General features: G+C 39.6%; 1 protein-coding gene across 1 annotated transcript; it reads left to right on the forward strand.

Moving 5' to 3' along the window:
• The first annotated feature begins 18,657 nt into the window (after nt 1–18,657).
• Nucleotides 18,658–23,738, forward strand: LOC140872478 (uncharacterized). Its single transcript, XM_073275327.1, has 4 exons — nt 18,658–20,935; nt 21,029–21,629; nt 21,888–22,973; nt 23,084–23,738. Exons 1-4 carry the CDS (start codon nt 18,658–18,660, stop codon nt 23,736–23,738), a joined length of 4,620 nt encoding a protein of 1,539 aa, XP_073131428.1.
• Nucleotides 23,739–24,293: the final 555 nt, after the last annotated feature.

Genomic DNA, 24,293 nt, shown 5'->3' on the forward strand with positions numbered 1-24,293 from the left:
CAAACTTCAATTATCGTGGCAGTAAAACCAACCAAACAAATAAGTGCAAGTAGGCATCATTCATCACCATATGCAAATACAGTTTCACAATCTTGTATTCGAGGTTGATAAATGCAACCATTTCTAAATGAATTTGAACATAAATAGCTCATGCCAATCAATTACCTTTAATATCAAGTCAAACTTCATAACAATAATTCAGAACCTTCCACACATGCCACGAGTCTGCAATCCTTATGCTCTAAAGTCTAAACAAACACTTTTACACAGTCTACCCATAAAAAAATTCCCATTCCCAATTACGAATTAAAACGAGTATCGGATCTCATCGGAGTCAACTACAAAAGGAAAAACAAAAAACAAAAAACCACATGATAATTCCGTTTAAAAATGGACAAACATTTTTTTCTAAAAGCTGATGATGAAACAACAAAGAAGCATAACATAAAATAAAATTTCCAGGTCCTATAAATTCTAATTCATCAAACCCAACATTACTACATTGCATAAATATAAATCTACGGTTTCCATCTGTATCACCAACAAAAAAAAAACCACTGATTCCATCAAAACCACGAGTACATACATTCACATGCATACAAGATCATAAACATACCCGATTGCAACAATCACATGTGAAAGGAATGAAATCTATCTGGTGGTAGTCGTCAACGCTGCAGTGTTTCCCTAGATTTGGGAATGCCGGAGTCCCCATGATTCAAACACAGAATTTTGCTGCGGCGAAAAAAAAAGAGAAATTGATAAGAATTTGAATATTCTTATAATCCTCAGGACTGCAATTTCAGATGATAAAAATTGTGGACATACCAAAATCGTACCAAAACCAGTCAATATATCGACGCCAAGAGCTTTCATTGAATTGGTAAGATTGCTACGGATTTTGGAGGCCAGATTATTTGCATGATCGGCAACTGCTTGTCTGTCATATCCTGCAGCTGCAACCTGTCATTGTGGCAGGTGATGATTGGTAAAATGGGAAAAATGACCCCAAAAAACGTGAAATGGAAACTGTAAGAAAGTAATAGGATAACAAACTATTATTTACCTTCACATGATGCATACCACACAAAATCAAGAATCACTGACTGAGCAGTTTTAATTATTTATCAAAGAAGTACAGAACTTATGTTAAATGTTAAATTAGGTAGAGAAGATCATAAATTTTCTGTAATTGACAGTCTGTCCAACAGATATTGTTTACATACAGCATCCACATCACATTTACATTTTCCTGCATACCAGTTTGTGCAAAAAGGCAGAAGTTAACAGTGGAAAGGGACAGTTGTTTCCCTTCACTAGTTTCGAACGAAACTGCAGTCATTCAGCCATAACAAGTTCAGATTAATGAAATGTACCTTTCAGTCCTAATAACCAACTCAAAATCTCATGAAAGTTTAAGTTGTTAAAGAGAGTTTATCAAAATGGTTCAAAATTTAGAGAGTCATTCAGCCATAACAAGTTCAGATTTATGAAATGTACCTTTCAGTCCTAATAACCAACTCAAAAGTTTAGGTTGTAAAAGTGAGTTTATCAAAATGGTTCAAAATTTACACAGTACTGATCATGCGGGGAAAGAAGTACCTGTAAGCCAAAAGATTTCATGTGATGTTCATCTTGAAGCTCCCTCATGCGACCACTTACAACAAGAAGTGCTTTAGAAGGAACGCATCCCCTATTAACACACTTCCGCCGACAACATCCCCTTCTACGATTGCAGTTTTCAAGCCCTGCAGTACATAATATTTCACACGTTTTAGTAATAATCTGCTAGATGAAATATGCAAAACAATTTAGAATGAATGGCATTGCAAAAAAAAAAAAATGTTTGTTTGTTTTTTTAACAAAAATATAAAACACAACCTTGAAACATCAAATGGAAATCTGCAATTCACAACTAAATTAGCTCAGACAATCAAAATAGAAGCAAGAAAATAAAAAAAAAGGAGAAGACTTCGAACAGGAACGCAGTGGAGCCACTGGAGCATTACCTTCTCAACAGCATGAAGTGCTGCACCGTGGCCACCAACCCCGGCTCCGATAATCACTAAATCATAGTCAAAATCGCTTGAAGACGGGCGCCATTGCCTTTCAACGCCGCAAAAACCTTACTAAAATCGGAATGCTTCGAATGCACATATAATCGATCTGAACGAGAGGAAGAAGAATCCCAGGATGATTTTGAGTGAAAAGCCTCAACGCGAAAAATCGTTTGAAGAATCGAGCAAAAATCGACATGGGATTTTGAATTGAAAGAGAAAAAAAGGAGAAAGGGATTGGATCTGGAAAAGTAATCGAGAGAAGGGGTCTGATTTGGGGATCTTGGGTTAAGGAATATTATTTATTTTATGTTTTATTTTATATAAAAATAATAGTTTTTCCACAACACTTTTTAAAAAGTGTTGTGATACATGGTAAAAAAAATGCTAATAGACAACACTTTTAAAAGCGTTGTCTTTGACCCTAAAAAAACACGTATTCACAACGCTTTTTAAAAAAAGCGTTGTATTTGATGAATAAAAAACGTATAACGACAACGCTTTTCACTAAAAGCGTTGTCTTTTAAAAAAATACAACGCTTTTAATGAAAAACGTTGTCTTTTAAGTGTTGTGTTTGTGCATTTTTCTTGTAGTGCAATTCGGTTAGTATAGGTGCATCAAGTTTTTGGGAAAATAAGTTTTTTGGTCCATTAACTTATCTATGTTTTGGTTTTAGTCCATTAACTTTTCCAATGTGGGTTTTGGTATACTAACTTTGCATTTTTAGTGTTTTTTGGTCCAACTGCATACGTGTCAACTTCTGATTGGTCCAAAATAATGACGTGGACCAATCAGAAGCTAACACGTATGCAGTTGGACAAAAAAACACAAAAAATGCAAAGTTAGTGTACCAAAACCCACATCGAAAAAATTAATGAACCAAAACCCAAAGGAGGTAAAGTTACTGGACCAAAAAACTTATTTTCCCTCAAGTTTTATATATAGTATAGATAATAGATAAAAACTTCTTTGAAATCATATTCGAAATAATTTATGGATAACCAATAAGTTAGTATTTAAAAAAAAAAATAGGAAAAATTGTTTTTTTGATCATGTATGTTTGTCACTTTGCGACTTCAGTCTTTTATATTTTTAGATTTTAGTTTTAGTCCGCTATCTTTATTTTTTTTGGCAATTTTAATCTTTTTTCGACGTGGCGCTGACGTGACACCAATTCAGTGTTGATGTGGAGCTCACGCGTACAGTGACACGTAAGGATTTTCGAATAAAAATGATCGAAATTGCAAAAAAAATCAAAATATGCAGGACTAAAACTGAAATATGAAAACATAGAGGATCAAAATCGCAAAATGATAAACATACATGACCAAATTTGCAGTTTTTCCAAAAAAATATTGGATGATTTTTCATTTATTTTATATCTTTGTTTTTTCATATGTTTGAATTTATTTTGTTTCATCTAAAATAATTTTATCGATGTTAATACGCATAAAATAAATAGCGATAATATAGAAATTAAAATTTGATATTATTATAAGACTTCGAGAAGAAATTGAAATTTCACATATGTTGAATCCGACATTTTGGTGATAACAAACAACAACTCATTGTATAGGAATGTGCTGCCAATCTTTTGTATTTCAGGAATCTACTACAACTCCTACCGCAACCGTCTAAACCCTTCAAGTTATCTACCGGAAGCTTGTCAACCGCCTTTGTCTCTCGACCGGTTGCAGTCACAAGCCTATCGACTGGTTATTCAAACCAGCAGAGGATAAATCTCTCTACCGGTAGAATGCCAACTGCTTATCAAGATATCTCAAGACAAGTACTTGTGACAAGACGTTCATTGCAAAATCTTTTATCAAAAGCAAAACCGGCGTATCAGAAGATCTGTTGACTCTTGCATCGAGACAACATGTTGCACTAAAATGGCAAAAACGCAGAATGACTACAGATAAAGCATTCGACCATTTATACCAGTTTTGGACCCTGGAAGTTGTCTGCATTTAAAGAAGTGTACGATCTTCATGCAGAATCATCAATGCATTTATGAAGCATTAAATGCAGCATCAGAACGTTCAAAATAAAGACGTTGATGATTGACCTATATAAAGGGAAGACTGCTCAAAAAGTGATGAGAAGACAAGCAACACGAAAAATCTCAATCAAATCACTTGAATACTATCAGAAGTCCTCATCTGATATACTGAAGCAATACTTGAGCACACTTACAAGATCATTCACTTGCTGCTCAAATAAACCCTCGCCTACAGTTTACATATCTGATCTTCAAGGATCATCCTAGGGTTTCCAAGCCTCTCGACTGCTCTGCAGTTTGAGAAGCTCAACCGGAATGTACTCATTATTGAAGAGACTTGAAGCTACTCTGAAAGCTTCCACCAGTTTGATAAGAACTGAGAATCTTATCTGTGTAAATCTAGGAGTTTCGGATTAGGCATTGGATAAGTCCTAAGTCTGAAGTGGGTGTATTACAAGACGTTGTAATAACCAAAGTCTTCTAGTGAATTCCTTCCTAAGTGGAAGAAGAGGAGACGTAGAAGGATTGAGCCTTCGAACTTCCATAAATCGTGCCTTAGTCTTTACTGCATACTTATCTTATATATTGCTCATACATCGTGTTATAACTTGCCATTGCATCACTAAAACCTCTGAACTATTTCCGCACTTTTTAAGTTGTTCAAACCGTTTTAGAAGTTGAGAAAACAGATTAAGTGAACTAAACCTCACTTGATCATTTTGGAAAGAAAGAAAATAAGTTTCAGAGTGTATTCACCCCCCCTCTACCCTCTGAACCGATCCCAACAAGTGGTATCAGAGCGGGTTTCTTTCTCAACTGCTGATCTAAAGTTTTAAAATCATGACTTCTTTCAACAAAATTCCTATGTTTTCTAAAGAAGATTATGATGACTGAAAAATTCGCATGCAGGCACATCTTGCAGCACAGGACGATGACATGCTGTATGTCATAACAGACGGTCCTATCAAAATCGTGAAGGTCAACCTAGCTCTAACCGATGGTGCAGGACAAATGATTGAGAAACCAAGAGCTGAGTGGACTACTGAGGACAAAAAGAAGGCCAATCTTGACAATGTGGCCCGGGACATCCTATACAAAACACTGGACAAGAACATGTTCAGCAAAATCAAGTCATGCTCCACAGCAAAGGAGATTTGGGAGAAGCTCACTCAGCTGTGTGAAGGAAATGATCAGACCAAGGAAAACAAGCTCACCATGGCCATTCAAAAATATGACAATGCCAAAATGAAGCCAGGGGAAACCATGGCTGAATTTGATGAACGGTTCAGTAGTATCATTTGTGATCTTATTGCTTTAGGAAAAACTTATACTAACCGTGAAATTGCTGTGAAGGTTATGAGAGCTTTGCCCAAAGAATGGGAGATCAAGACAGTGGCCATGAGGGAGTCAAAAGACTTAAGCAAGGTTGAACTGCATGACCTCTTTGCAGATCTCAAAGCCTACGAGTTCGAGCTCAACATGAGGACAGAAGATGAACCATCTATCTCTCAACCAACCAAGGCCTTAACCTCAACAGTGATACGTCCACCGGTCGAGGAAACTCCAAAGAGATCAGCTGAGCAAATCAGCAACGAAGCCATGACACTCTTTGTCAAAAAATTTGGTAGATTTATGCGTAAAAACAATTCTAAATTTAAAAATTATCATAAATCGGACCATACAGACGATGGTCCTACTTGTTTTAACTGTGGCAAGCCAGGCCACTTTATTGCAGATTGCACCAAGCCTAAGAGCAATGATCAAAAGCAATTCTCCGAAAGAAGAAGGGGCAAGGAGGACAAGAGGACGTTTAGAAAAGGAAGAGACCAAAGAGTTCTAGTAGCAGACGAAAGCAAAAGCAAGTGGACTGAGTCTGACTCAGACAACCCCAATACCGGAAGCTCTTCAGATGACAGCGATGATGAAAAGGTAGAATGCCTTATGGCTGACATCGAAGAAGAAGCTGAGGAGGTATTTGACTTTGGTTCACCTGAATTTACTCACAGTGATCTAGTTATTGCTTTACACGAAATGGCTAATGAATACAAAGCATTATCCAAGGAATTCGAGGAGGTAAAGGCAGAAAGAGCTGACCTAAAAGATAAGTCAAGCGAATCAAGCTGCATGCAGCGAAAAGAGCTTGATGGTCTTAAGGTCAAGCTAAGTCTGCTGGCTACTGAGAATGACACCTTGAAAAGAGTGTTCCAAGCAACCTTGACTGAGAACAAAAAACTACTTGAAACAATTAAGGCTTGGAATAAATCTTCTGTAACCATTGACAAGATTCAAGAAATCCAAAGACCGGCACATGACAAAACCGGTCTAGGGTTTGGAACAAATGAACAATCTATGGAATCTTATATTCAGTCAAGCCTGGACAAAGACAATCTTAACAAAATAAGATTTGTCAGGTCCAGCACGATATATGAACATGATGAGTGCAGATTTGAAAAAAATCAGAGAGTATCTAACGAACGAAGCTCTAAGCATAGAGGGCTGGGATATGTGGATCCCCAGATCTCTAATCAAAGAGGAACTTGGATTAAACCAAAACCTAATGAAAGAAGAAAGGGAAACCAATCCAATTTCAAAAGGCCATGGAATGAGTCTAACTACTCTAAGAGAAGATGGTCAAAGGAGAAGCCTTACCAGTACTTTAATTGCAGGCTAGTTCAAAAGAGGTACAGGCTAACTGATAAAGATCAAAAAGGCAAGCAGCACACAGCAACCTCACAAGCACACACATTTACTGCTTATCGACCGCACAGATTTCTGGACACACACACGGGCAAACCTGTAAGGGTGTTCCAGGTGTGGGTCCCGAAAGGGCTAATCCGACCTGGACCCTACTAGATATGGGTACCAAAAGTTCTTCACTTTTTGTAGGTACTAAAAGTCCAAACGGGCGAGAAGATCACTTCTATCAAAGACACTACCTGGTACTTAGATAGTGGTTGCTCACGGCACATGACAGGAAATCCAGAACTTCTAACAAAAGTTGTGCTGTGTAAAGGACCAAATATTAGCTTTGGAGACAAATCCAAAGGTAAAAACCGTGGGTAGGGTAAGATTATCCATGGTAACATCATTATTAAAGATGTGTTGCTTGTTGACAAACTGTGCTATAATTTGATAAGTATTAGTCAACTATGTGACAATGATCATTCGGTCGAGTTTCACAAACACACTTGCATCATCAAAAATGACAAAGGTGAGACTCTTATGACCGGTGTAAGAGATCTAAACACCTACAAGATAAACTGGTCTTGCTCACATACTTCTTCACCTACTTGTCTTACTGCTCATCATGATAAACATTGGTTGTGGCATAAGCGGTTAAATCATCTAAATTTTAAGTCCATCTCTAACTTGAGGAAGCATGATTTGGTTTCTGGTCTGCCTGAAGGAGATTTTATAAAAGACAAAGTCTGTCCTGCTTGTCAACTAGGAAAGCAGGTGAGAGAAACTTTTAAAAATAAAGGGTGTATGTCTTCTTCCAAATGCTTAGATTTACTTCACATGGACCTATTTGGTCCTATACCAGTAAGAAGCATAGGGGGAATGAGATATGCTCTTGTTGTTATAGATGACTTTTCTCGATTTACTTGGGTCATCTTTCTCTCTTCAAAAGATCAAACTGCACCTCACCTGATTAAGCTTTTTAAACGCTTGCAAAATGAACAATCTACTGTGATAGATAGAATCAGGAGTGATAGAGGGACTGAATTTTTAAACACCACCCTTATGACTTATCTAGATGATCAGGGAATCAAGCATGAGTTGTCAGCTGCTAGATCCCCACAGCAAAATGGGGTGGCTGAAAGAAGGAACCGTACGTTAAAGGAAGCAGCCAGAACTATGATTGCTGGTTCAAATGTTTCTCAAAGGCTTTGGGCAGAAGCAGTTAACACAGCTTGCTATACTCAAAACAGATCTATGATTAATAAACGATTTAACAAAACTCCATATGAGATCTGGAATAGCACAAAACCTGATATTTCATACTTCAAAATTTTTGGGTGCAAATGCTTTATCCACAACAATGGCAAAAATCATTTGACAGCCTTCGATGCCAAAGCAGACGAAGGAACTTTTATTGGTTACTCAGCCGTTAGCAGAGCTTATCGAGTGTTCAATCAAAGATCACTAACAGTCGAGGAAACCATTCATGTTGTTTTTGATTTATCTACTCTTTGTACAGAACAAACTCAAGGGAGCATAAATGATCTGAGTCATAGACTGGAAAACACAAATCTACAGGAAGAGAGTGACAGTGATCCATATCCTCCAAAGAAAGATGATCCAGTTCCCTCTACCGTGTGTGATCAAACAAGGCCAGAAGAGGATCCATCGGTTGATAACGATCCTCCTGCCAATGATGATCCAGTAAACGAGGACGTTCGTCAACCAATTAATGACAATCCTTTAAGAAATTATTTTAGGTGGAACAAAGATCATCCACCTGGGTTGGTCATAGGTGACCCTTCTGCTCCTCGAAAAACACGTGGTCAAATGATTAATGAATTCTTGCATGCAGCTTTCATATCTCAGGTAGAGCCCAAGAAGATAGATGAAGCTCTATCAGATGCCAGCTGGATTGAAGCTATGCAAGAAGAGTTGAATCAATTCACCCGCAACAATGTTTGGCATCTATTTCCTCGACCGGAAAATCAAAATGTGATTGGAACTAGATGGGTGTTTCGTAACAAGCTCGATGAACATGGAACTGTTGTGCGTAACAAAGCTCGGCTTGTTGCACAAGGATTCAGACAAGAAGAAGGCATAGACTTTGAGGAATCCTTCGCGCCAGTTGCAAGACTAGAAGCAATCCGCATCTTTCTTGCCTATGCAGCTTTCAAGGACTTTAAAGTTTATCAAATGGATGTCAAGTCTGCATTCCTCAATGGTCTACTTCAAGAAGAGGTGTACGTTGAACAACCACCAGGTTTTGTCAATCCTAATCATCCTCAATATATCTATAAACTTGACAAAGCCCTCTATGGATTAAAACAAGCACCGCGTGCATGGTATGATACATTACTAAAATTTTTACTGGAACATGATTTCCAAATTGGAACGGTCGATAAGACCTTGTTTAAATTTGTAAAAGGTGATCATGTGTTACTAGTACAAATTTATGTTGATGACATTATATTTGGGTCAACTAACCCCAAGTTGTGATCAAAGTTCTCTAAGATGATGCAGGAGAAATTTGAAATGAGCATGATGGGCGAGCTAAATTTCTTTCTTGGATTGCAAGTGAAGCAACTTGAAACTGGAATATTTATCAATCAATCTAAGTATGCCAAGGAATTGGTAAAGAAGTTTGGAATGGAACAGTGCTCAACTGTATCTACCCCCATGAGTACATCAATCAAGCTTGATAAAGATGAAGGGGGAATCCCGGTCGAGGTAACAATGTATCGAGGCCTTATTGGCTCATTGCTTTATTTGACTGCCAGTCGACCGGATATCATGTATTCAGTTTGTTTATGTGCTAGATTTCAAGCAGCACCTAAGCTATCTCATTTCATTGCCGCCAAACGAATAATTAAATATATTAAAGGAACTACTAATGTGGGTCTTTGGTATCCCAAAGATTCAAATCTTAATCTTATTGGCTATTCAGATGCAGATTATGCAGGTTGTAGAATTGATCGCAAAAGTACAAGTGGCACATGTCAATTCCTTGGAGATAGACTAATTTCGTGGTCAAGTAAGAAGCAGACATCAATTGCTACCTCGATCGCCGAAGCAGAATACCTTGCTGCTGGCAGCTGTTGTGCTCAAATACTCTGGATTCAACAGCAGCTTAATGATTATGGAATCCGGTCGAGTGAAGCTCCAATCTACTGTGACAATACAAGTGCTATAGCCATCACTCACAATCCAGTGATGCACTCTAGGACAAAGCACATTGATGTCAGACATCACTTTATCCGAGATCATGTCTTAAAAAAGGAAATCAGGCTGGAATACATCTCTACCGATCAGCAAGCAGCAGACATATTCACCAAGCCTTTACCGGACGCTAAGTTTTCATATTTTCGAAATATTCTTGGCTTAATAGATCTAAGTTAGTATGCATGCTTTTAGGGGGAATGATTGCTAGTATGACGTTCATAGCTTAACTGTTATATTGCCATAAATGTTGGCATATCATCCGCCTTTAGCTAGTCTCTGACAGGCTCCGTACTAGCCGCTTTGTGCTTTGAACCAAATGACATTAATTGGGCGCGGTGATTATACTCTTCAAAACTTTTTGAATTTCAAAAATACTTTTTATGACGTCATCTTATGGCCCATAAGTTCCTATATATACTTCTTTACACTCGTATATCAACCTTTCACCGTTGCTAAAACTCTCATATTGTATTAAAAGTTCTATCGTATTACTATCAAGCTCTTGTTTACTCTCTCCTCGAGTTCTTATCTACAGCTATCATGTCGATCCAGAAGACTTGCCTTGCAATCAACTTTGATTCCGTTATTGAGGCAAACAATGCAGGAATCACTGAGGTCTTCACCATGCTTGAAGCCTCTGGACTGAAGAAGTTTTTGGGTAGCAGCGCCATCTGCGATCTGCCTGTCTTGAAGGAGTTCTTTGCAACCGCTCAAATCGAGCATGGAACTGTCAAATGCTTGATCCGGACAGAGTCCTACTCCTTCAATCAAAAGTTCTTCGCCAGCACATTTGATCTGCCCTCCAGGGGTTTGACAAAATGCGCGGATCTTCCCGATGGTAACTGCTTATACTGGTTGACGGAATTCTCAACCACTGATGCTCCGATCAAACTGCCGGCTCAGAAGACATCCCTTAAAGCTCCATTCAGGCTATTGACCAACATCGTGGCCAAGAATCTTCTGGCCAAGGCTGGATCGTACGACAAGGTGACGATGGAGAAATTTTAATACATGGCTTGTATCGCCTCCAAAATCAACATCAACTGGTCAGACATACTGTTCAATACTTTATGTGAAATGATCAAGGGAAAAGGGCAATCCGAGGGATTTGCTCTGCAAATTTGCCACATCTTGAGCGTCCTTGGAGTAGACTTCTCCAAGACTGAGCCTCTGCATCCCACCAAATGGCTCAACAAGTCTACAATCTTCAAGTTTCTGAACAAGAAAGAGGTTGCGGTCGACACTCTACCTTCAACCGCAAGTGTTGTTGCTGTCACTCAACCGCTTTCAACAGTTCCGGTGGCCAAACCAGCCCATACCAAGAAATCTGCCAAGCGTCAACTTATCATAGAGTCTGACTCTGAAGAAGAATCACGTGAGAACGTTCCACTGATTCAAGCCTTCAGCAAGTCATCTCCTTCTGTCTCCAAAGCAGCTGTGCCATCCACGCCTGCAGGCGAGAAGAAGAGGCAGCACAAGAAGTTAAAGTCCCTTTCTGGACTTGCTCCTACCGTTCCAACACCAATTCTGCCAACGGTCGAGCCTACTACCGCTACTGCTACTACTGCTCCACGTCCTACCAAGGGTGTGATAATCAGGGAAGGTGCCTCATCAACTCCAAAGGTCACTCCCGCTGATCCCAAGGACAAAGGGAAAGGTGTGATGATCTACTCACCTAAGGCTCAACCAGCAGCTACTGTAGAGCTCAAATTGATCATCTCTCACGTTCTCCGCACTGTCAAACGTCACCTACAGCGCTTTGACAGATGGCATCATTCCCGTACTCACCTGACGCTTGCTCAAATATTTCCTAAGTGGAAAGCTCTGAACGTTATTGATCAAAAGATGCTTCTTTTTGCTGACACTGAAGACATCGTGGAGGCTCTGGGAAGAAGACAACTCATCGACTTGAAGCTTCGAGGAAGCCTGTTGTCTCTGCTGATTAATGAGCGTGTCAAGAACTTCAAATCCAAGAGTCCTACCGCCGCCGATGACTTTGTGATTTTGACTGGACTACAGAATAGTCTACGTCAAATCACTCAACTACTTCAGCACTTCCAAGCTCATAACAACGTCAAGATGACAGCTTCAGCCGCTTGTTTACAGGCTTATGGACTGGAAGCACAGGTGATGATGAAGACTTTTCTTACTCAAGATCAGGGTGAAGAAGACGTCTCTGCTATTACTCTTTCAGATGGGATTCTGACCGGTCTCATCACTGCTGACCTGTTTCAGTCATCCACTCTAGGATCGATTGTGGGAGCATCTTCATCGGTCGACCCCGCCTCAACTGCAGTCCAAGCAGTAATTCAACCGGAAGCAGCTGTGACTGCTCACTCATCTCCAGCGGCGACCGCTCACACCTCTCCCAGTCGTCCACAAGATTCTTTTGAAGTGATTGAACAAGAAATTCCTGTCACCTCTGTGATAGAGGCTCCTTGCAGCAGTGAAGCAGTAGTGACCCCAACAGAGATACCAAGCACTATTGTATCACTTGCACCTCCAGAACAGCCAGTGACTGATGCTGACCCAGCACTTCAACCGTCTCCATCCACTGAAAAGTTTGTGGAAGATCTCCTAATGGATGAACCGAGTGCTGATCCTGCTACTCCACCAACCATCTTGGCTGCAGTCGAGACTCCTACATCTCCAACTGTACCACTATTGGAAGGTCCATCAGCTAGCTCACCAGCTAGATCACAAGCACCACATCATCTTGAGTCTGGCCCGGTTTCACCAAGGAATGACACACAGAGTCAAATGCTTCAGACTGATGACTCATTAATTGAAGCCATGGCCGCAGCTCTGGATCACACCTTGATAAATAGGCTTCATGAGCTCATGCAAACAGTTCGATCCTTTTCACAAGACATCACAAACTCATCCTTATCGGTTGACAATTCACGCCAGACGATGATTCGGCATTTTGAGACCGTGTATCGAGACCTTGCTCATCTGTCCAAAGAGATCACTGCCCATCATTGCACTCAAATCAAAACGCTCTCTACCGTCTCCGAACAAGTTGTCAGATCCGAAAACCGCCTTCATAGGCAGTTGAATGATCGGATGGACACTATGCAAGCCACTCTACTTGCTCAACTAGATGAAAAAATTGATACTATGCAAGCCTGCCTTGGCACTCAACTCACTGAGATCATCCTTCGACTCAACCAAGGTGATGCCAAAAAGGGGGAAGAAGAGCAACGAAGAGCAGCAGAGGCAAGAAGATGTGAGGAAGAAGCCGACAGAAGAAGAAGAGAAGGCGATAGGTCAGGAGGAGCCAGTTGGTTCAAAAGATGAACAACTTGTCTCTTCTTTACTTATCGCAGCTGTATCTCATTTTGTTTTTCTTCAGTAGGTGTAATAAGAATGCTTATTATAATTAATGAAATTCATTCTCTCAATGAAGATCATTTTAATGCTTTCATATTGTTTTTGGAGCACTTAAGTTTTGTCATCACCAAAAAGGGGGAAATTGTTGAATCCGACATTTTGGTGATAACAAACAACAACTCATTGTATAGAAATGTGCTGCCAATCTTTTGTATTTCAGGAATCTACTACAACTCCTACCGCAACCGTCTAAACCCTTCAAGTTATCTACCGGAAGCTTGTCAACCGCCTTTGTCTCTCGACCGGTTGCAGTCACAAGCCTATCGACTGGTTATTCAAACCAGCATAGGATAAATCTCTCTACCGGTAGAATGCCAACTGCTTATCAAGATATCTCAAGACAAGTACTTGTGACAAGACGTTCATTGCAAAATCTTTTATCAAAAGCAGAACCGGCGTATCAGAAGATCTGTTGACTCTTGCATCGAGACAACAGGTTGCACTAAAATGGCAAAAACGCAGAATGGCTACAGATAAAGCATTCGACCGTTTATACCAGTTTTGGACCCTGGAAGTTGTCTGCATTTAAAGAAGTGTACGATCTTCATGCAGAATCATCAATGCATTTATAAAGCATTAAATGCGCATTCAATGCAGCATCAGAACGTTCAAAATAAAGACGTTGATGATTGACCTATATAAAGGGAAGACTGCTCAAAAAGTGATGAGAAGACAAGCAACACGAAAAATCTCAATCAAATCACTTGAATACTATCAGAAGTCCTCATCTGATATACTGAAGCAATACTTGAGCACACTTACAAGATCATTCACTTGCTGCTCAAATAAACCCTTGCCTACAGTTTACATATCTGATCTTCAAGGATCATCCTAGGGTTTCCAAGCCTCTCGACCGCTCTGCAGTTTGAGAAGCTCAACCGGACTGTACTCATTATTGAAGAGACTTGAAGCTACTCTGAAAGCTTCCACCAGTCTGATAAGAACTGAGAATCTTATCTGTGTAAATCTAGGAGTTTCGGATTAGGCATTGGATAAGTCCTAAGTCTGAAGTGGGTGTATTACAAGACGTTGTAATAACCAAAGTCTTCTAGTGAATTCCTTCCTAAGTGGAAGAAGGGGAGACGTAGAAGGATTGGGCCTTCGAACTTCCATAAATCGTGCCTTAGTCTTTACTGCATACTTATCTTATATATTGCTCATACATCGTGTTATAACTTGCCATTGCATCACTAAAACCTCTGAACTATTTCCGCACTTTTTAAGTTGTTCAAACCGTTTTAGAAGTTGAGAAAACAGATTAAGTGAACTAAACCTCACTTGATCATTTTGGAAAAAAAGAAAATAAGTTTCAGAGTGTATTCACCCCCCTCTACCCTCTGAACCGATCCCAAATGAATATTTTTTTACCGAAATTTTAATAACAAATTGAAAAATTGGATATCCACACAATCACATTGGTCTTAATATTTTACTATATTAGTTAAAAACTTTGATATATTAAATTTTGATCAAATATTTTATATATTTTTTATTATGAATTTTTATACGTATAAACATATGCATTTTTAAAATCATATTATTATATATATTCTAAATATTTTAAAATAAAACATAATTGATTTGAATCAAAATTTTTATTATACCCCAATATGTCCATAAATACTAAATATTATTGGTTATGATAAAGGTAAGAAGTGAAAGTGATATATTGGTTAAATTGAAAATAGAAAATAGTAAATATTAATTTACTAAATTTAAATGCGTAGGTGGAAATGTAGGAGGAAGTGTGGGAAATGATTGTATCCATCAAGCGTAAAATCGGATCGTTTAGTATAAAGTGAGCAAAATCGGATTGATTCCAAATCAAAAGATAAAATCGGATTGATTCAATTTATCATAATAATCAAACTCAAACCAAATTTAAAGTTTGGTTTTGATTTGAATGAATATCGATTTGAAATTCTGTTTAAATGGCGTTTTTTTTACTAATTTTAAAAGGTAATTTAAATTGAGAGTTTTTGTGATATTAATAGTGCAGTAGGAAATGTATAAAAAAATATATAAGAGTGAGCAAATATATATTTGATACCCGCGAATAATCTTCTCCCTAATCAGCTAGCAAGTAAATCGGAAAGTCGTATGTTATCTTGATCTCCTACTCTGTCATCTGAAGAGGGCGAACATCTCCTGATCTCTTACTTCTTTGGTACCTGAAGAAGTCGTACGGTCTTCTTTTGGGCTGTCACCTGATTCACGAATACGCGTCAGAGAAAATCCGCTGATGTTCAAGCCAACAATCAACTTCAAACAAAACAGGAGAGTAGAGGGCCATTTGTAAACTAAAAATGGAGCTTGAGTGGTATTTATAGACAAAAATTGAGTTAAATTACACATTAACCCTTAGGCCCCAAAAATTGGCAGTTAACCCTGCAAATGTCTAAAAATGTAATTTAGCCCTCCAGGACTCTAAAATTAAGAATGAGTCATTTAAAAATGCGACTCTCGCAAATTGACCCACTTAATTTATTTATATATTTTAAATATATTAAAAATATACTTACACCCATCACATACAATACCTAAATTTTCGATCTAGAAATTTGAAGTATGTTACCCCGAGAAAATATTTCAACCCGAGCCCGTTTATTATGGGTCAACCCGATATGACCCAACATGTCAAGGTCCAGCCCAGTTTGGACTATGTTGAACTTTGACCAAGGCTGGTCATTATGGGCCTACCCAAGTTGTTTCTAATGGGCCGCAAGTATTCTTTTATAATTCAAGTAAGACTCTGATATATATGAGATAAGTCTGGATCTTTTTAAATATTCACGAGATAGAGATAAGCTTACAAATGGACCAATGGATGAAGAGTCCTAGTCCAGGACATGTTATAATTCGACTAGGTAACTTATTATTTTTTCCCTATAAATACAGATATTGTTATGGTTTTATTCATTATTCATTACTTACTCTTCATTATTCATCACACATTCACTCTCACTTTTACATTCACGCACTCATATCTCTCAGTTTTCGCATTAATCATACCCTCTGCCTTCAAGACACTGACTTAGGCATCGAAGGGGTCACGCCGAAAACACTTTCGGCGCCCCTTGACCTAGCTGTTGCTTGTGCAGATTTCATTGATATCTGATCCGACCTACTCTATAAAGGAATTGGAGGATCCATTCTACCAAACCGAACTCGAGGTAAAATTTCGACATCATCAAAGTACAATATATATTGCTTTTGATTCATACATTCAAACCCAAAATGAGATTACCGAACAACTTAATCGATGGATCCAAAGCAGTCCACGGAACGAAAAACCTGGTTTGAAGTAGTAGTTCTTCTCTTTTTTTTCTTCCTACGTTATCTTTTATTTTTTTAATCTGTTGAGATAATTAATAATTTGATTTAAGCAAAGATGATCAAATCTCGGCCTTTTGTTGCACCCTATATATGTTACTTAGTGCCACGTGAAAATTCGTACAAAAATGATGAGAAATTTTTCAAAATTTTTAGGGATAATTAATTGATATGGTAGGATTTTAAAAGTATATAGTTATATCTATTATATACTATATATAAAATTTATCGTCAAAAAAATATATAAAATTTGATGCATTTATATTAACTGATTTGGTTCGTCAATGTGACACCAATATAATGTCAAATTACAAATCTAGTCTATCTAAAGATTCTAAACTATAAAAATATACCCATTCATTTCTATTGTTAAAGAACTAATTAGATGTAGAAATCGAATATAATCGAAATCCATTGATTTCAAATCAATTAATATTAGTGTTTTAAGTTTTATATGCAATATAGATTATTGAAAAATCAAACCTTTTTACAATCAAAATGAAAAATCAACCATCTCTGAAAAATATAAAATAAGAAATCAAACTTTAAAATTTTTATTTTTAATTTGAGAATCCAAGTAATGAGGTGAGGTAGGGCTCGTTTGTTAGCAATTACAAATTTATTGATGAAAACATGAAGTTTTCAATTCAGGAATTGTCGGTTCGATTTCACCTTATTATATTGTTACTATTTTCTTTCACATTGGCACAAAGGATTCACGAAATTCGAAATTTGAATTATAAAGAGCACATCACATCTCCATCAACTAATAAAACTAACAAAAACAATACAATTAAAAATTTGATATATTATTTTAGGGAAAATTGCAAATTTAGTCCTGTATATTTGTCACTTTGCGATTTTGGTCCTCTTTGTTTTCACATTTCAGTTTTAGTCCGCTATCTTTATTTTTTTGGCAATTTTAGTCCTTTTTCCGATGTGGTGCTGACGTGGCACCAATTCAGTGCTGATGTGGAGCTGACGTGTACAATGCCACGTAAGCATTTTCGAATAAAAAGGACCGAAATTGCCAAAAATCAGAACATGCAGGACTAAAACTGAAATGTGAAAACATAGAGAACCAAAATCGCAAAGTGACAAATATATCGGACTAAATTTGCAATTTTTCCTATTATTTTATTGTTAATAATAAAAATATAATCGAAATTCAATGATTTCAAATCTTTTCCACCAAAATTAACGTGAAGAAAAATTTTAGCTACCATCAAATAAGAGAGGGGAAAGAATACAAAAAAATACAATTTGATACCCCGTGATTTTATTTTAACCCGAATCCGTTCATTATGGGTTTATAAGGGTTGACCCATTTATGGGATTATTATTTATCAAGGATAAGCCCAGTTTCCTATTGGGTAAGGCATGTAAAGATCTGGGCTGTAGTTAACAGGCTGACCCGAGCTGGGGTTTAATGGACCGACCCGAGCTGTGGTCTACTGAGCCGATGCGAGTTAGGGCTTAATGGGTTGGGTATGCTTCCTAGTTTACATAGGATTCGGTTATGTTGGAGATAAGCTTGACCATTTCCTAAGACATGAATGAGATATGGATAAACTAAAAAACGGACCAATGAATGAAGAGTCCTATTCCAGGACATGTTATAATTCTATTAGGTAACTTATTATTTTTCCCCTATAAATACAGGTATTATTACTCATTATTCATCACGCATTCACTCTCACTCTTATATTCACGTATTCATATCTCTCTTGTTTTTGCATTAATCATACCCTCTGCCTTCAAGATACTGACTTAGGCATCGGAGGGATATGACGAAAACACATTTGGCGCCCCCTGACCTAGCTGTTGCTCGTGCAGATTTCAGTGGTGCCTGACCTGACCTGCTTCATAAAGAAATTGGAGGATCCATTCTACCAGACCGAACCCGAGGTAAAATTTCGACATCATCAATTGGCGCCGTCTGTGGGAATTTGAAGAAAAGAGTTTCGATGGCTAATCAGAATGGAGATCATCCAAATTTAGAGGTATTAATAGCTCAGGCTGTTCAGAGGGCTTTGGCAGAGAGAGGAGAGGCCAATCTTCTGCACCCCGAGCATAATGCTCACATTGAGGAGATCAAAAAATTGAAGGAAGAGATGAAGCAATTAAGGAAAAAGCAGGCCGGGTACCTAGCTACCACAACAAGGAACATTCCTTTCACTCAGGAAATATTGGACGCCGACCTCCCCAAACAATTCAAGTTGCCTCATATCGGGGAGTATGATGGTAAGGGAGACCCTGAAGACCATTTGGCACGTTTCGAGAATGCAGCTCTGTTGCATAAATATTCTGATCAAATCAAGTGTAGGGCCTTCCTTACTACACTCATAGGACCAGCACAGCAATGGTTTAATATGTTACGTCCAGGGGAGATCAAGGAATTTAAGGATTTTAGCAAATCCTTTTTGCATCACTTTGCTAGCAGCAAAAAACATCCTACCACTACCTTCAGCCTTTTCGCAATCAAGCAACGGGAGCATGAAAATTTAAGAGCTTATATCCACAGGTTTAGTGCCTTGGCTCTCGAGGTACCCATGGCAACGCCGGACCTGCTTATCAGTGCCTTCATGCAAGGGCTGGACACAAAAGATTTTCTCAAATCTTTAATAAAAAGGCCGGCAGAGACATACCAGGAGTTACTTGCCCGAGCTGAAAAATATGCCAACATGGAAGAAATACAGGTCTCGCGAGCCGCTGTGAAGAGGGAACGACCAAAAAGTCCAAAGAGCAATAGAGTTCCAAACAGTAACTCCGGGATGGGACAGCCATTTCGACCCGCACTATTGGGAGAATTCACGTCTTTCACTCCTTTGCGCATGAGCAAAGTCCGAGCCCTTCAAATTTGCGACGATCGGAAACTCACACAGAGGCCTCCATGGACCGAGAAGGGACCTCGAAATAGGGAATCGAATAAGTATTGTCACTTTCATAATGAGTACGGGCACACTACAGAATATTGTCGTCAACTAGACCAAGAGATTGAGAGGATAATACAGCAACATTCCGAATTAAAAAATATATTGATCCGCCAAGAGGGGTATCGCTCGAACAGGGGACAGCGAGGAAGATCGAGACAGAGAGCCCGAACTGCTCCCCCTCAAGAAGATTTCAACCACCCAAATCAGGACCAGCCCAGAGAGGACCGAGCTCATCAGAGACCGGCTCCCCCTGCCCGAGGAATTATCAACATGATCTCTGGAGGCCCTACCGACGGAGATTCCAATCAGGCTAGGAAAACTAGCAGCCGAAAATTAATAAATATGGGGATTGACAATCAGACCGTCCATACTGGTCCGACCCTCTCTTTTGGGCCAGGGGATTTGAAAGGGGTTCCTAGCAACCATAATGATGCGCTGGTAATAAGAGCCATGGTCGCAAATTACGATGTAGCTCGGGTATTTGTGGATTCAGGCAGTTCTGTCAATGTTCTTTTCAAAGAAGCCATAAATCAAATGGACTTGGGACAATACAATATGGAGCCCGTCATAACATCACTCTTTGGATTCACGGGTCATGCAATCCGACCTGTTGGGTTAGTGCATCTACCACTAACTCTTGGGAAAAACAACGGTCGTAAAACCAAGATTGTAAGTTTCATTGTAGTGGACGCTCCATCCGCCTATAATGCCATATTAGGGAGACCTGCCATGACTACTTTCATGGCCGTCTCATCAGCTCTGCATCAGAAAATGAAGTTCCCAGTGGGTAATAAAGTTGGGGAAGTACAAGGCGATCAAGTTATTGCTCGCAAGTGTTATGTGGAGGAGGTCAGAATAGAGCAGAAGGTGACTAGGACGGATAGTGTTGACAGAGCTGGACTTTCTGGCATGGAAAAAGTCAATCTGATAGAGGACACATATGTCACTCCTGAAGAAGAATTTGAGGAAATCATGATCTCACCTCCTTCCGGGATGGTAAAAATTGCTCGCACTTTGGTAGCACGGTTGAAGCAACCATTACTGGAATGCTTGGAAAAAAATAAAGATGTCTTCACTTGGTCAGTTTCAGACCTGATAGGGGTGCGTCGGGAGGTCGCAGAACATAAGCTCAATATAGTGAAGGGTTGTCGTCCTATTATTCAAAAGAAGCGTCATTTCGGCCCTAAAAAAGATGCAGTAATAAAGGAGCAGGTGGACGAGTTACTCAGGGCTGGGCATATTCAAGAAATCCACTTCCCGACCTGGTTGTCTAACATAGTCCTGGTTCCAAAATCTACGGGAAAGTGGCGTATGTGTGTAGATTTTTGAGATTTAAATAAAGCATGCCCTAAAGATTGCTACCCCCTACCTAGAATCGATCAGCTTGTTGATTCAACCACAGGGCATGAATTACTCAGCTTTTTGGATGCTTACCAGGGATATCACCAAATTCCCTTAGCAAGAGAAGACAAAGACAAGGTGAGTTTTGTCACATCAGCAGGAACTTATTGCTATGTGGTCATGCCGTTTGGACTCAAAAATGCTGGGGCAACATATCAGAGATTAATGGACAAGGTATTCGAGCAACAAATCGGAAAGAATATTGAAGTCTACGTTGATGATATCTTGATCAAAACCCGAACTGCCGATCAGTTTATTACCGACCTGGCTCAAACATTCCAGACACTGAAAAATTATCAACTAAAGTTAAACCCTAGCAAGTGTACTTTTGGAGTCAAGGCGGGAAAATTTCTGGGTTATATGGTTACGAGAAGAGGAATTGAGGCCAATCCTGAAAAGGTCCAAGCTATCATTGCTATGAGCTCACCCAGGAATATACAGGAGGTACAAAGGTTAACAGGAAGAATTACAGCGTTAGCTCGGTTTATAAGCAGATCTGCAGATAAGAGTCTATCCTTCTTCAAAGCACTAAGAAAGACAAAAAACTTTGAATGGAATGAGGAGAGTGAGAAGGCCTTCCAGGATTTGAAGGCCTATCTAAGGCAATTGCCTGTGCTGAATAAGCCTACTCAAGGGGAATAGCTGTTCCTATATTTGGCGGTCACACCTCGAGCAGCCAGTTCGGTACTTGTCAAAAAAGATGGAATGAATCACCAACCCGTATACTTTGTAAGTCATGCCTTGAAAGGGCCCGAGCTCAATTAACTAACTCAGGAAAAGCTTGATTTAGCCTTGGTCATCACAGAAAGAAAATTAAGGCCTTATTTTCTCTCGCATCCTATTACCGTACTCACTAATAGTGCTTTGGGAAAAATCGCAGCTAATCCAGACATATCGGGTAGACTGGTCAGATGGATCACAGAATTGAGCGAGTACAATATCAAATATGAGCCTCGCATAGCTATAAAGGCTCAAGCCCTAGCTGACTTCTTGGCAGAGACAGTTCAGCTAGAACAAGAAGAGCTATGGAAAATTTTTGTAGATGGGTCATCATGTCAGTCCGAGAGCGGGGCTGGAATCGTGATCATCTCACCTTGGGGTGAAGAAACTAACATTTCAATCAGACTGGACTTCAGAGCCTCTAACAATGAGGCGGAATATGAGTCCTTATTACTTGGACTCAAGGCAGCACGGAATTTGGGCATTTCCCGGGCTATTCTATACTCGGATTCCCAATTAGCTATTCAGCAGAGCAATGGAAAGTTTGAGATCAAAGATGATAAGATGAAGAAATATGCCAAAGCATTGGACAAAGCCAAAGAAGGATTCATCGAGCTGAAGTTGGAGCTCATCCCCCGATCTGAGAACATCAAGGCCGACCATTTGGCCCGCTTAGCCAGTGCCCTGAGTGATCGGCCTGAACCCATCGTTGCAGGTCGGGAACTCATATCTCAATTGGAAACTATGGATGATATGTTAACCCAAATACCAGAAGGGTATTGGAGATATGATATACATAAATATCTGACCACGAAAGAATTACCAAGTGATAATAAAAAAGCAAAAGAGGTAAAAAGAAGGGCTCTTCGCTTTGTCATGATTGATCGAATTCTGTTTAAACGATCCTTTTCTCAGACTTTGTTAAAATGTTTGGGTCTTGATGAGGCCAATTATGTGTTGCGAGAAATTCATGAAGGGTCTTGTGGCAGTCACCTGGGTGGTTTGGCCCTAGCTCGAAAAACACTTCTGGCAGGATTCTTCTGGCCAACCATGCGGAAAGATTCAGCAGATCTAGTTAATTCATGTTATAATTTCCAGAGACATGCTAACCTACAGTGGAGACCTGCAGAATACATGAAGGCAGTAGTGGCCGCTTGTCCTTTTGATCAATGGGGAATGGATATTGTAGGGCCATTCCCTGTTAGCACGGGGCAAAGAAAATTTTTGTTGGTCGCAGTTGATTATTTTTTCAAATGGGTGGAAGCCGAGCCCCTAGCCAAAATTACGGAGAACGAAGTGCTCAAAATATAGTATGCCGCTTTGGGATCCCTCGCAGGTTGGCATCAGACAATGAAAGACAGTTCTGTGGATCCAAAGTTCGGGCATGGTGTCAGGAAATAAAGATCGAACAAGTTTTCACCTCTGTTGCATACCCGCAAGGGAATGGACAGGTCGAAGTTACTAACAGTACGATTGTTCAAGCTCTTAAAACACGACTAGATGCAGCTAAGGGTAAGTGGGCAGACGAACTCCCTTCTGTATCATGGTCTTATCGAACTACAACTCGATCCGGTACAGGTGAAACTCCTTTCAGCATGGTGTATGGGACTGAAGCAGTGCTCCCGGCAGAGATTGGACAAGAGAGCGCTAGGATAATGGCATATGGGGCTAACAATCAAGAACTGCGATCAATGGATTTAGACTTACTGGAGGAGCACAGGTCCCGAGCTGAAATTAGGCTCGCAGCCTATCGCAAACGAATGACCCAGGCCTACAACAAAAGAGTATACCCTAAGATTTTACAGGAGGGAGATCTGGTTATGCGAAAGATACAACATCCTGGGAAAAGAGGAAAGCTAGAGGCCAAGTATGAAGGCCCATTCAAAGTGATAGGAAAAGCTGGAATAGCTACATATTACTTGGAAGACGCCCAAGGCAAGAAAGGTAAAAGGCCATGGAATGCTCAGCACTTGAAAAAATACTATCCCTAGTGGCTCAGCTCGGGCCTTGTCATGTTATAGTTCACTAAACGGGTCAATTAGTCATTCTTTTTGTACTATTTCTTTCTCTGTTTTGCAAAAGTCAGTCCTGGTTTGTTTACTTTAGGGGCAATCCTGTTTAGCGTTACTTTTTGGAATAATTTAAATGCAAAAGTCAATTTTGTTTCATGGAAATTACCCTTTAAAGTCCACCTCAGTGGCCCACATCAGTGGAATTCAAAGCCCAGGCAGGTCTGACACTCAAAAGTCCACCTCAGTGGCCCACATCAGTGGAATTCAAAGCCCAGGCAGGTCTGGCACTCAAAAGTCCACCTCAGTGGCCCACATCAGTGGAATTCAAAGCCCAGGCAGGTCTGGCACTCAAAAGTCCATCTCAGTGGCCCACATCAGTGGAATTCAAAGCCCAGGCAGGTCTGTCACTCAAAAGTCCACCTCAGTGGCCCACATCAGTGGAATTCAAAGCCCAGGCAGGTCTGGTACTCAAAAGTTTACCTCAGTGGCCCACATCAGTGGAAGTCAAAGCCCAGGCAGGTCTGGCACTCAAAA

Source organism: Henckelia pumila, chromosome 1 (assembly GCF_033568475.1).
Source record: "Henckelia pumila isolate YLH828 chromosome 1, ASM3356847v2, whole genome shotgun sequence".
Taxonomy (NCBI): Eukaryota; Viridiplantae; Streptophyta; class Magnoliopsida; order Lamiales; family Gesneriaceae; genus Henckelia; species Henckelia pumila.

Coding starts and splice junctions, on each gene's coding strand:
- LOC140872478 (XM_073275327.1), top strand. CDS start 18,658: ATGGCTAATCAGAATGGAGATCATCCAAATTTAGAGGTATTAATAGCT. Junction 20,936..21,028: donor AAAATCTACGGGAAAGTGGC/GTATGTGTGTAG, acceptor ATTCAACCACAG/GGCATGAATTACTCAGCTTT. Junction 21,630..21,887: donor GATTTGAAGGCCTATCTAAG/GCAATTGCCTGT, acceptor ACTCACTAATAG/TGCTTTGGGAAAAATCGCAG.